The sequence below is a fragment of the Carassius auratus genome, chromosome 21, assembly GCF_003368295.1.
Source record: "Carassius auratus strain Wakin chromosome 21, ASM336829v1, whole genome shotgun sequence".
NCBI lineage: Eukaryota > Metazoa > Chordata > Actinopteri > Cypriniformes > Cyprinidae > Carassius > Carassius auratus.
In genome coordinates, this window is record NC_039263.1 from 12,213,875 (window position 1) to 12,227,538 (window position 13,664).

At 36.6% G+C, this 13,664-nt stretch overlaps 1 protein-coding gene across 1 annotated transcript in view; it reads right to left on the reverse strand.

Moving 5' to 3' along the window:
• pcxa (pyruvate carboxylase a) overlaps window positions 1-13,664 on the reverse strand; it is a 119,152-nt gene that overhangs the window by 52,551 nt on the left and 52,937 nt on the right. The window contains exon 10 of the mRNA XM_026196014.1: window positions 242-424. Within this exon, the coding sequence (XP_026051799.1) occupies window positions 242-424 (183 nt within the window). The remainder of the gene's footprint in view (window positions 1-241; window positions 425-13,664) is intronic.

The window sequence follows — 13,664 nt, forward strand, 5'->3', positions numbered from 1 at the left end:
CATTTATCTAAAGCAATTGAGTGAAGGCATGACATTTGCTCTACAAAAATATATATATATATATATATATCTATGTATTTGACCAGCACAATATAATAACACCACACACAATTTCAGTTTTTTTTTTGAAACCACAGCACCTTTAAAGGTGCAACTGAAGCGATTTCCAAAGGTCTCCACTGATCGCACTCATGCTGCCCCTGATCGTTTATGCAAGCACTGCTGTCGAGAAAAAGCTTACCTTGACCCCCCGGACGCGGAACTCCGCTAAAGCTCGGCTCATTTTGGCAGAGGCCGCCGGCAGATCCTTTCCACTGGCGATGACTTTCACCAGCAGTGAATCGTAATGAGGGGAGATGACAGCACCCTGGAAAGCAGATGCGCTGTCCAGCCTGATACCCATGCCCTCGCCGCTGCGAAAGACCTGCCCAAGAGAAAAGAAAAGGATGGTCAGAATACAGATTCAGATTCATCTTCATGCACGTGCTGAAGGGACTGCATTTGAAGGAGTCAGGATATAATACTAAAGACAACATTTTAAATGGTATACACCAAACACCTTTGTATATTTTGACACTTTGCCTTGACTTTTAGCACCTTTACGTTTTATTTTTACACATGCAACGGACACATCATGATTTATTAATTTAGTCACAACCATTATAATCAATACAGTTGTCAACACTGGAAGATTTAGTTGTTTTCAGCTTTTTTCACAGCCACTCCAGCTACTTAATTTTCCCCTGCATTTCTAAAATAAAAATCGTTATAACATTTGAGATATATATATATATATATATATATATATGTACACATACAGTACAGACCAAATGTTTGGACACACCTTTTCATTCAAAGAGTTTTCTTTATTTTCATGACTATGAGAATTGTAGAGTCACACTGAAGGCATCAAGGGCTATTTGACCAAGAAGGAGAGTGATGGGGTGCCGCGCCAGATGACCTGGCCTCCACAGTCACCGAACCTGAACCCAGTCGAGATGGTTTAGGGGTGAGCTGGACCGCAGACAGAAGGCAAAAGGGCCAACAAGTGCTAAGCATCTCTCGGGGAACTCCTTCAAGACTGTTGAAGACCATTTCAGGTGACTACCTCTTGAAGCTCATCAAGAGAATGCCAAGAGTGTGCAAACAACAATTTTGGCTATGAATTTATGCAATTTAATAAATTATTACAGAAGAGCCAGCTCAAGATTTTCTGCTCTCGTTTCTAACATTATACAGTTGAAGCAATTGATTTAGACTCAATCTACTTAATTTTCCCTGTGCATATGAAATAATTCTCTAATTTAAAAAAAAGGTATTAAAATAATTAAATGAATGAATTCATTATAAAATATTGTTAATTAATAATTATAATATTTTTTGCAGTGATTGCAATTTTATGCACTTAATGACTCATGATCATTACATAAAAGCCAGATGGTCTTCTAATTTACATAGTCTTTTTCAACCAATTTCGAATTTCTTTCAAATATATTTATCCAAGACTTGGATACTATTTTATTTTCATTTGAATGTTGCTAATATATCGCCTCAAACTTACAAATGCTTGGTCATTGTTAGTGAACATTCTAAGAAGTATTTTTAAATACATGAAATGCATTTAAATAGTGTGAAATCTGTTCAATCACACTCAAAAGCTGCGTCTCATTTCGGAGGCTGCGTCCTCCAGGGGTCGCATTTGAAAGCTGCATACATCATTAAGGATGTCTTATTTAAGAAAAGTAACCATAATAAATAAAAATAAAATTTTACCTTGAAATTTAACAGTTACTTTTCTTAAATGAGACTTCCCAGAAGACGTATGCAGCCTTAAAAGGTGACCTCCGGAGGACGCAGCCTTCTAAATGAGACACAGCAAGAGTTCTAAGCTGTTCACAGAAAACACTTTAATTTCCATAAATAAACACAGAAGGGACAGGGGATTTTGAATGAGTGGTATTGATGGGCGTAGTTACTCAGGTGAACAGGTAAAATTGTCTGTTGAAATGCTTTGCATATGATCTCAAAATAAGCAGTGAGCACTGAAGGGTTTGAATGCCGTGTTTAAAGGTGCAACTGAGTGATTAAAAAAAACAGCTTTTCAAGGTGATGCACAGGAGGTGGCCCTCAGCCTCTTACCTAAGCGGTAATGTTTAAATCCAACATTAAGTTTAAAAATCGAACAATATAACATCTAACGAGCTGCCCCCTTGAACTGTACAAATATTCATCCTGCAAAAATAGAGCAACCGTCGACACAAGTACCTCAGGGGAATGTGCAGGCAATAAGAACAAATTGAGAAGAAAAAAAAAAAACACTGACACACACAAACATGCTCACAAAAACACTCACACTGCAGCCAACTGGCAGCAGTCATTTACTGGTGCAATTGTGCTCCGTCTCAGCCTCTGGCATCCACATTACAATCAACAGCACAGAAAAATTGATGTGCACAGCAGAGACACAGGCGGCAGCAGAGGTATTGTAAGGGTGGGGTGTTACAGAGGAATTGAATGTGAAGTGCCAGACAAACAGAAACAGAAGAATAAGCCGGGGACTTGGCTTCATTATGGTTGCTCTTTGGGTAATGGCACGATTGCTCAACATCGATTGTGCCGCCACTTATGACATAAGACATGCTAATGAACAGTAAATCCACCAGAGATTACACAAGCATCACCATGCCAATTCAAAAGCGTAATTTGATATCACTCAAATTGAGTGGAAATTTGATTTGATGCTGTTAATGGCTTCTGCCACCCAGTGAGACGACCGTCACAGAGATACGACAGCATTTCTCTGTCATTTACAGCCTGACTGCCTATAATAAGTGAATGAAGGCAAATAACTGTTTTTATTATCGAAAAGTCAATTTGACACCAAAATGGATTTCTTAAAAATGCACTCAGTAATTCAAAAGAGAAAAAAAAAAAAAAGTGTCGCAACGAAAGAAAAGAAATCTGAAAACTTTTCTTTATATTGATTTTGTGACATACCGCAAACTTGGATTCATGCTGACTTTTCAGAAACTAGTGTTCCTTTTAATTACAGTCCAAAAAAATTAGCAGAAACATGAGAAAATACCATCATATCATTATCCGACAAGCTCCACGCTGATCCATCCGGCTCAGCTTTGCTTAGAAAAATGAGACAGGGCAGCCATAACAGCGATCCAAAGCTGTATACTTGGCTTTTCATCATCAGATAGATGCTTTAGGACAGGATTTCTGTTGAAGTGCCACTGATCTGGGTCACAGCAAGACTTCTAGAGGAAGTGTGTCTCACAAAGAGATATGAAAAGGAAGGAAGGCAAGCCAAAGCTCTGCATGGGTCAGTCTTATACTTTCTCTTGTTCTCCTCATCTCTCATTCTGTTGTTTTCGTGCCGGTTGTAATTGGGAACATGGCTGAAATGGCTGCTGAAACTGATGCTTGTCTTCTTCACCATCAGGGGCTTGAGTCAAATGAGAGCTTTAAATACAATTACAAACCTCTACCTGCCATGCTGAGAGAAGAGCGAGAAAATGGAGCTGCGTTCTGATTAACAGTGTCCCTATGCAGCATTCACACTGAGCAGGGCTTGTGTAGACAATCAGAACAATATGCTTATTTGGAATATTATATATTAAAAAAAAGAATAATAATGATACCGTAATAGGCTAACTTTAATTTATTTAACTATATATAGAAATGTGAAAAAAACATTTATAATATTTCGGTCATACATTATTTTAAGGTCCAAATGTCACTATTAACAACCATTAATTACAACTTTTGCCACAATAAATTCCTAATTTGATGTTTATTAATAGTATTAATAAACAGCTGATATGCTATTAATAGCCATGCTAATGAGCAACTTGTGAACAGTTAAAATTGGTCACTACACTAAAGTGTTACTCATATTTCTAATAAATGCTGTTCTTTTAAAGATTCTATTCATCAAAGAATCACAAAATGTATTGCAGAACGGATCACTGATCCAGAAAAATATTAAGTAACAACTGTTTTCACTAATGTTAATAATAAATGCTTCTTAAGCATCAAATCAGCATCTTAAAATGATTTCTGAAGGATCATGTGACAGTGAAGTTTGGATTAATGACTCCTGAAAAATCAGCTTTCCCATCACAGGAATAAATGATATTAATATAATAAAATATTATAAAACAGAAAACAACTACTTTATTTTATTTCAAAAACGAATAAAAGAATTTTACCGACTGCAAAGATTTTGAATGGTGGTATAATTATTATTAGAACATTTAATTTCATATGACTTTTCATACTCAAATTTGTAGTGCTATATGGTTTTTGCGATTTTATGTATATAAGTGATTTGGTTCATTTTTTATGTTTATGCATCTTAATGGCAATATGCCCATTATAACAACAATAATAATAATAATACAGTGAAACTTTTAATAACTATGCTAATATTGAGCCAATTATAGTGAGAGGAGAAATCCAGGTGCTCCTTGCATCTTTAGCAGAGATTACAAATGTACACTTTCTACAATCTGGAATATTGTTTGAGGTGGTCAGATTCCCTGTGAAGTCTTTGCAGGGGACTTTTGCGAAGCTGGAACATGCCCATGGAATTTTATTAGTCACTTCCTGAAACTCTCAGGCATGAAAGAGAACAACATGGAGACTGAGTGCAGGGGAGCGAGAGAGAGATTTCAGAAGGTGAAGGGTAGAGTTTCAGAGACGGCAAGAGAGAAATGGTAATCGAGGGAAAGAGATCCCACAGTTTCCGAGCTCCTAGCAACCCTGCATGCTCTAACAGGCAGAAAACCATGACAGCAACCCAAGAGAGACGAGCGAGAAACGTTCACTCAATTGTTTTATCTCAAAGGGAATATGAAATTTTACTCATGGAAGATCATGCTATGAGCATGTCAACCTAATCAAAATTTTTTAAAAAAAGATCTGATTTAGTTTGAAAGATTGTTATTTAAAAGAAGATGCAGGATATGGAGTTTAGAGCGGCACTTATTTCCCTTCTGGCAAAAGATGGACTAGGAACAAAATATCCCACTACATCATGTGTGCATGTAATACCATGTAGTTAATAAATATTAATTTCTACAGGTATTTTGACTTGTAAAATAGCATTTTAACATTACAAAAACAGCAATTGTGTTCATATTTTGAACACAAATGAATATTTTTTTTTTGTTTTTTTGTTTTTTATGAAATCCAAGAACTTTCTGACCCTTCATAGACAGCAATACAACAGACATGCTCAAGGCACAGAAAGGACATTGTTAAAATAAAACGTCAGTTGCATTGCTGTGTATATGGAGGGTCAAAAAGCTCTCCGATTTCATCTAAAATATCTTAATTTGTATTTTGTAATTTTAATTTAGTATTTTTATTTTATTTTAACTATCCCTTTAATGGCCAGTATATTTATAAATATACTGCATAATTACTTAAAATACTATTTATAATTTAATCAGAACTGTTTTTTTTCTGAAACAAAAACTAATAATTTTTTTAATTAATGAACTGCATGAACAATTATGAAACTCTTAAACTTACAAATTTCCACATACATAAAAAATTTACACTACTATTTGGAATTTTGGAATCAAAGATTTTTTTGTTTTTAGTAAGGGTGCATTCAATTGATCAAGAGACAGTAAAACATTTATAAATGTTATAACAGATTTGTAAAAAAAAAAAAAAATGCTGTTCTTCTGAACGTTACATTCATGAACAAATCCTGTAAAAAAAAAAAAAAAAAAAAAAAATTCCACAAAAATATTAAGCCGTATAACTGTTTTCAACATTGATTTTAGGAAATGTTAAAGCACCAAATTAGAGAATATTAGAATGTTTTCTATAGGATCACATGACACTGAAGGAGCAATGGCTACTGGAAATTCAGCTTTGCCATCACAGAAACAAATAGCATTTTAAAATATACTAAAACAGAGACCAGTTATTCTGAATTGCACTAATATTTTACAAAATTACAGAAATGCAGCTTTGGTGAACCGCAAAGACTTTCAATAGCATTAAACATTTTACTGGCCACATATTTGAAAAGTAGTTTATTTAGAACACATCCTGGCTTAGTATTCAAGTGCTGAAGTCAAGTATGACTCAAAGTGGCAGACGGCAGAGAATGAGAGGTGAGACACGGGCCTTCCAGACATGACCTGAAGAAAGGGCACTGGTTGCCTGTTGAGACAGAAATCTATCAGGGTAAATGCAGTCTGTGTGTGAGCCACAGATGCGCTTTTGTGTGCGAGTGTGCAGTGACATTTCCACATTACAGTGAGTAATGCCACAGGCTCCTGCTCATCATCGTGCAGGTGTGTGTGCGCTTCAGTACATGCATCTCACTCCATCTGGAGACTGAACCAATCAGAGGTGTGAAGTGTCGTGATCTGTGAGTGCAGGTGCATCATGGGACAAGTACATACATGCATATAAATAAACAGGGCACAGTTTGAGCAGTGATCCGTGATTGTTATTTCTACTCTCAAGTTGCTACAGCAATTGGGCGATCTCAAAGTGGCCACCTGCCAATCTGGTCTTTTCCTACCCACCCCTTCTTTCCCTCGTGTTTACACAGCATCCCTTCTCTGTTAAGTAGGTCACTTCACCTCGCCCGTTTCCCCAACAGCCTCAGATCTGTTTACCCTGAGTCTATGTTGGCATCTCTGTTCTGCGGTGCTTAACCTGTACATATCTGTCCTGGGGTCTGCCCAGCATCCCACTGCAAGGCAAACACTAATTGTGGTAGAACAGTCTGGCAGGAAATAAACTAAACAGTATCATGTACATCAATATTTAGATGCACTGGTAACTCCACTATGATAACTACTACCATATTTATAATTAACTAGTCTGTAACTTCTTTGAAAACAGAGCAATGGATGATAGCAACTTTAATATAAAAGTAAAAATGGGAGACAATACACTGCCATTCAAAACTTTTTGCATGCAAAAATCCTGTCAATAAGACGATATATGAATAACCTAAATATGAATTTGTCTTTGAACCAACCAACATATATAATCCAAACAAACTGATCTACTAAAACTCTTTTATTGGACTTCTGGTAAAACTTTACTAAAAGCGTGTGTATAATGCATTATAAAGGGGTATTAAATGGTATACTGCATTATAATTATTCATAATGTGGGTTGTAATACATTAGATCTTTTCGTAAATAATTATAACCAAATTTAAAAAGCATTATGTAATGCTTTATATATATAGGTTTTAAGTAAAGTGTAACTAGACTTCTCAGTTCTACCTCTTATAAACCTTTAAGCACCCAGCCTGCCACGATCACGACTCACCAGCCAATTTTAACATGATGAACCCACATCAGAATTATACAAAATTCAGTTTTAATGCCCCCTTAACCCCTGTCCTGTCGGTCTCGTTAGCCGTTTTCCCCAGAATGGGGGCCAAGAAGAAACAAGCCAGCACTTTGACAAGTCTAAAAGGAGCTTGTGCGAGCTTCACGGTGCTGAAAAATACATCACACGGTCTTGTCGGCCTCATCTGTAAGCGCTCCTGGGCTCTCTGGAGGAAGGAAGCCGGAGCATTGAAGGGGTCATGAACTCCAGGACCTCTAAGGTACAACTAAAGAGCGTTCACTCAAGGCAGTCTCACACACTGCAGAAGTTTGCCCTGCTTCAAATCATGAGGGCTCCATTTTTCTCTTAAGACACGGGATTAGTTGTATTTGATGTCATAAACTGAAAAATGAATGTGATTTCTGCTATCGCACATGAGGTTGTGGATAACCCACACTGAGCTGGGGATGAAAAACATCTGCAGGGAGTTAAAATTAATTTTTAGAAAACATAAAAATGTTCTGGTTAATAAAGATGAGCTCTGCAGTGTTTGTTTTGCACTGTTTAAACAAGCCCTGTTCAGCTAAAAATCTTTTTTTTTTTTTTATGCCTGTTTGGTTTAATTGAGTCACGCGCTCGCAAACAAACATTTGGCATCTCCATCTACAACAAAAAACTGGCCCCTGATTCTCGCAGGCTCTCACAGATCGAACTAATCACAGAGACATGGCTGCAGCCCAAACCAGCTGTGACTGCCGCCGAGCAATTAGAGCATCAGGGGACGACGCCATCCCTTTTTGACTCGTCTCCATTATCCCACCGCCGCGCCGGCGTAAGGCACACAGTTCACATCGTGGACATGTCCTCTGAGGCGAGGGCTGACAGCTTTTGAGCAGCGTCATGATTACACATTCGCAGACATCATGAAATAAAGATGCGACAAAGGACCCTGTGGAAATGGGACCGGCAATGCACATGCACACACACACATGAAAGAGCCATGAAATATCACGCTCAAGCACGTAAGATATCACACCTCCACTCAGAGTCTTGCATGCCCCGCTGACTTGCACTGAGAAAAAGAGTCAAAAAGAGGAACAGAGACACAAAAATGACTGATTTTAAGAGATTTTCTGAAGAAAACAAGTTGTGTGTGCTTGTGTATAAATTAGTCACCACAGTCCCCAATAATGCCATTGTATGCACTAGAGCATTGCTACTTAGTTGCTAAGGTTTTCTGACTGGCTGTTACATGTTGATAAGGTGTGCTGGGCGGTTGCTAGGGTGTACCTTATTAACCCAAGTTAACGGAACTGCTACTCCTACTAACTACTAAAATTATTATTAAAACATTATTTTTAAGGAATATTTACCAGAAAAATTTAAATAGCGCATTTTTTCTGATAATAAATTATATAATAATAAGTTAAATAGCAAAAATAGTTTTTTTATATAAAAATCAATTATTTACAGATACTGTTTATAATTAAAGTTCAATGAAACCATTAAAATGGAATGGAGAAAATTAATGGAACTCAGAATTAATGAGGGGAAAAATGTTTTTTATAGGGCCTTAATGTAATTTTGGTTAAACTTTAAATAAATTGCTGTTAAATTGTGTAAGTTTCCTGATAGTTTCATAATTCAATTAATTAGACATACTTTTTGATTAATAAAATTTAAATGTAACCATTAAAACGGAGTCTTGAAAAATTTTAATTAAAAAAAATAAAAAAAAAAACACGGAACCCAGAATAGTTAAAACAGTAAACAATCAAAATAAAAAATAAATAAATACAAATAAAAACTTAAGGGAATTTGGGAAACAATAAAACTGATTTAATAGGGCCCCAAAAGTACTTGCTGTTTGCTAAATATTTATATTGCCTTATCACTCTAGATTACTCGTGGGAAATTTTTTCGTGTCACACGTATGAATGAAAAAATGTCAAACCAGACGTATAAATAAACTCTTCACTGATTCATGTTAATTTTCCACTCCAGTTGTGAACTGGCCGACGCGATTGTCGCTAAAGCACAATATACGCCTCAATCGAGTCTTTGAGTCTTTGCATTGACTTTGTATGTAATCTACTCACACGAATAAGTACATTTGCTATTGTTGTGCACACACCATAAGTGCTAAACTGCAATATTGTGGTTGTTCAGGTATTGCTGCTCAGCTGGTAAGATGATCTGACTGGCTGTTGGCACATTGGTAAGTTGCTTGCTATGATGTTCCTGATTGGCCAAAAATCAAAAGACCTCATCCCTAAAGTCAAAGCTCTTCAGCACAATGCTAGTGAGTACAGTTACCAATGCGTAGTTATTAGTTGCTAAGGTGCTGACAGGTTTTTTAGCCTGTTCCATAAAGACTACAGAGCCAGTAAAGCATTAAAGGGATAGTTTACCCAAAAATGAAAATTTTATGTTTATCTGCTTACTCCCCCAAGGCATCCAAGATGTAGGTGACACTGTTTTTTCAGTAGAACACAAACTGAAACCATTGCAGTCTGTCATGGAAAATACGGCTAAAAAATACGATAAAACAAAAAAAAAATGCACAAAACCGGGTTAAACCCTACGGCTTGTAACGATACATTGATGTGTAAAGACTAGGGCCGGGACTTTAACGCGTTAATTGAGATTAATTAATTACACAAAAAATAACGCGTTAACTAAGATTAATTAATTACAGAAAAAAAAATTCCCGCATTTTTAATAACTTATTTTTGCACCGCGGAACGTTTGTCACTGGATGAGTTTCGGCGGAACGATTATACTGAAGCACCAACTAGCGTTCGTATATCACCGCAGCACATGATCGAACCAAGTATCTCCTCAAGTATCACCTCAACGCAAAACATATAGCAGCTAGCGTGGACTTTACACTTATTGTTGAACTATGTATTATTTTGTTGGTGCAACAGTTTATGTTGAACTCTTTATTGTTTTGGCCAAGGTTATTGAGAGTTGGACTTAGTATGTTATGGCCTCTGAAGCAACAGAGAGATGTTTTCTTATAGTCAGTGTTTCCAATGTTCTGAATGTAATTGACAGTATTGTGTTTTACTTAAAAAAACACTTTACAGAAGGTTCCAGCACCTATAAGCTACCTGAATTTCTGAAATGTACTATTTCTAAATTGTTTCTAAATATGCTATTGCTACACTTCATGGCAAAAATTGCACTGGTCTGCTAGACTTGGTTGAACAAAAATAAACAATATTTTGTTGCTTAAGCTTATGTATTCAGTCATTATTGAATGGTATACTATAAATCCATGTGAAAAAAAAATTACTTCTCACTGTTCTCAGGTCAAATATTTATATGCGATTAAAATGCGATTAATTTCGATTAATTAATTACAAAGCCTCTAATTAATTAGATCAATTTTTTTAATCGAGTCCCGGCCCTAGTAAAGACATAAAATGATCAGTCAGTGTAAGAAATTGAACAGTATTTATATTGTTTTTTTCTGCAGAATTATAAGTGCATTATCGAAACTTATCCCTCAATTGGACCATTTACACTCCATCTACAATCTCATAAAGCAAGAAGAAGAAGATGCCTCACACGCCTCACAGCTCAGGAGGACGTGTTAAGGAGAGTTCAAACAGTTTGCACATTGTGTGAATCAGAGGTTAAAAAAATTATATAAATACTGTTCCGCAGGATTTACTTTGGTTTTGTTTGTGTATTTATTTATTTTTTTATTGTATTTTTTAGCAGTGATTCCCATCCACTTACATTATAAGACTGACAAGACTGCAACGGTTTCAATTAAAAATCTCAGTTTGTGTTTTACGGAAGAAACAAAGTCACCTACATCTTTGGATGCCCTGGGGGTAAGCAGATAAACATCACATTTTAATTTTTGGGTGAACTCTCTCTTTAAGAAAAAATAAAGGAATTTTGAGAATGAATGAACAAAACAAACATGGTCTGCTAACTCAGAAACAAAGAGAGCAGGAGAGTAATCACAACAAAGAAAAGAAAAGCGTGAACCCATGAATTAAGGTAGCCGGAGGAGGTTGAACTTCATATATATTGTGCATTTGTATGATTTCCGTGTGACAAACCTACACATTACCCACCGGCTTCTCCCATAAAAACAGTCCTTAACACTCCGACCGAATCACAATGCGCCAGAGAATGAGAGAAAGAGAGAAGTAATTCCAGCTGTCAAGTTGATGTAAAATTGCAAATACTGAAACATTGATGTGTAGAGGACTACTCACAAAATAAAACACAACAACAGATGATAGAAAAAAAAACAGAAGAAGAATTGTGTAGGGGGAAAAACAAGAAATGTTTCAGATTGAAAAAGCAGTAAGAAGAAAAACCACACAGAAGAGGAGCGCAAACCAAAATTGAAAATTAGAAAGCACAAACACCAACACACACAAGGAGAGGTTGGACAAATGAGTAATAGAAGGGAAAGACAGGAAAACAAACAAAAAAGGAGGGGTGGGGTTAACACAGATAGAAGCAGCAGGGAAATCGAAAGAAATAAGTAAAGAAAATCTTGGGATGTGCCAGAAAGAGCGATTTCATTACTTCCACAAATGGACTGTGATTTGCAGCATATTTTATTAGGAATAAAATGCCAATCATAGTTAAATTCCAGGCCTGCCTATCGGGCCTCCTGGCAGGAAAGAAGGGGAGACGAAGCAGTAGTCATGTTCATTTCAACACAATTCAGTAAATGGGAAATTTTCTATTTCATTTCAGGGGCAGACTGAAATATACTGTTTCAGCAAGGTGATGGCACACTGGAACCACTGAAATAGAGGTCTTCACAAACGTATTACCCGAGGACACAAAATATCCACTGTATGACAGGCAGCCCAACCAAGGTAATCTGCTGAGACATTCTGGAATATACAGGGAAACAGATGAAGATGTACAGAGAATTTTAAGAAGCTTTAGAGAGGAAGACGGACAAAACTTGCTTGTCCTTGGCTTACAATTTCCCTGTTGATGCTCAAAACATCCCAAATTAATGTCAGAGACAGAGAATTTAAGATCAGTAGAAAGAGTGGGCGTATAAAAGGGGGGAAGGACAAGGTAATTTATGGAGTAACAATGAGGGATTTAAGCTTTAGAGCTTCACACAAACTGCAGGCTTCCACTGGATGCATCCAATTTGTCTCCGCATATATCAGCTGAATTATATTCACTCCTCATTATTTCCAGCATGATCAAAGGCAGCACTTTTCTCAAAATTAATAATGTGAAGCAAAAAAAGTGGACTGGCCACTTTTGTAGTCTGATCCTCATCAGACCTCCCACAGTATGTTTACTGACTGCTGATGCATTTGTCTGTCTGTCTGTCTAGTATCTATCTATCTATCTATCTATAGTATCTATCTATTTAAAAGAAATACAAATCAAGTCTTGGATTCCCCTAACATTGAGTGAAAGAATATAAGAAAAAAATAAGAACGTGTAACAAAAATCTATTGTTTAGTAAATAAAACTTCAAAATGTATTAAAATTGAGTGCCACATTTATCCAGACCTCGTCACCGCAGTAAGAACCAGTTTAACATTTCTCTAATCTAGTTCACGAGTGGCTAGAGTTTATTTCGAGCCTCCCTTGCACGTTAAGTATTCCGCTATCCTGATATTCTTTGTTTGAGAATTTCAGAACGCTCCGTGTCTGCCCAGATCAGGTCACGGTGCGTGCGAGAGGTGAACTGCACAATAATGCGACGAGGCTGAGTTAAGTTTTTTTCTTTCCAAGCCTGTGGGCCACGTCGATGGAAGACTGGAGAAGATCTGCTAGACATGGTGAAATAAAACACAGTACTTCCATCATATCCATCTTTACATTCTCACCTTCCACTTCAGGGATACCAGCAATCATTAAGTTCCACAATCTTTTGTATGCCTCCAATTCATTCAGCTTTTCCCAGAGTGGCTTGTTTTTAGTCTTTAGTGATGCAACTTGATCCTTCATCACACTGGACTTTGTAACGGCAAGATCAGAGATCTGTCAGATGGAAATGCCCTATACATACTGGCTTCAACTTGGACCACTAAATAAATAGACTGCTATTGTTTATGAGGGTTAGATTATTTAGTGTAGTGTACAGGTCATTTCAAGAGTGATAAAGTGATAGAAAAGATTTATTTTAATGCATTTGAAATATTTCAAAAATGTAGCCTGACTGCATTATTATTTGTAAAATAGGGACTTTATGGAGAGTGTGTATACATGTTTATAAGTTTAACCATATATATTTCATTAATTAAGGGAAATTAACAAGTGTCTCAGCCCTCAAGGGACTATTTGGCCAACAAGCTTATTCCTGCTTGAAAAGCAAAACGTTA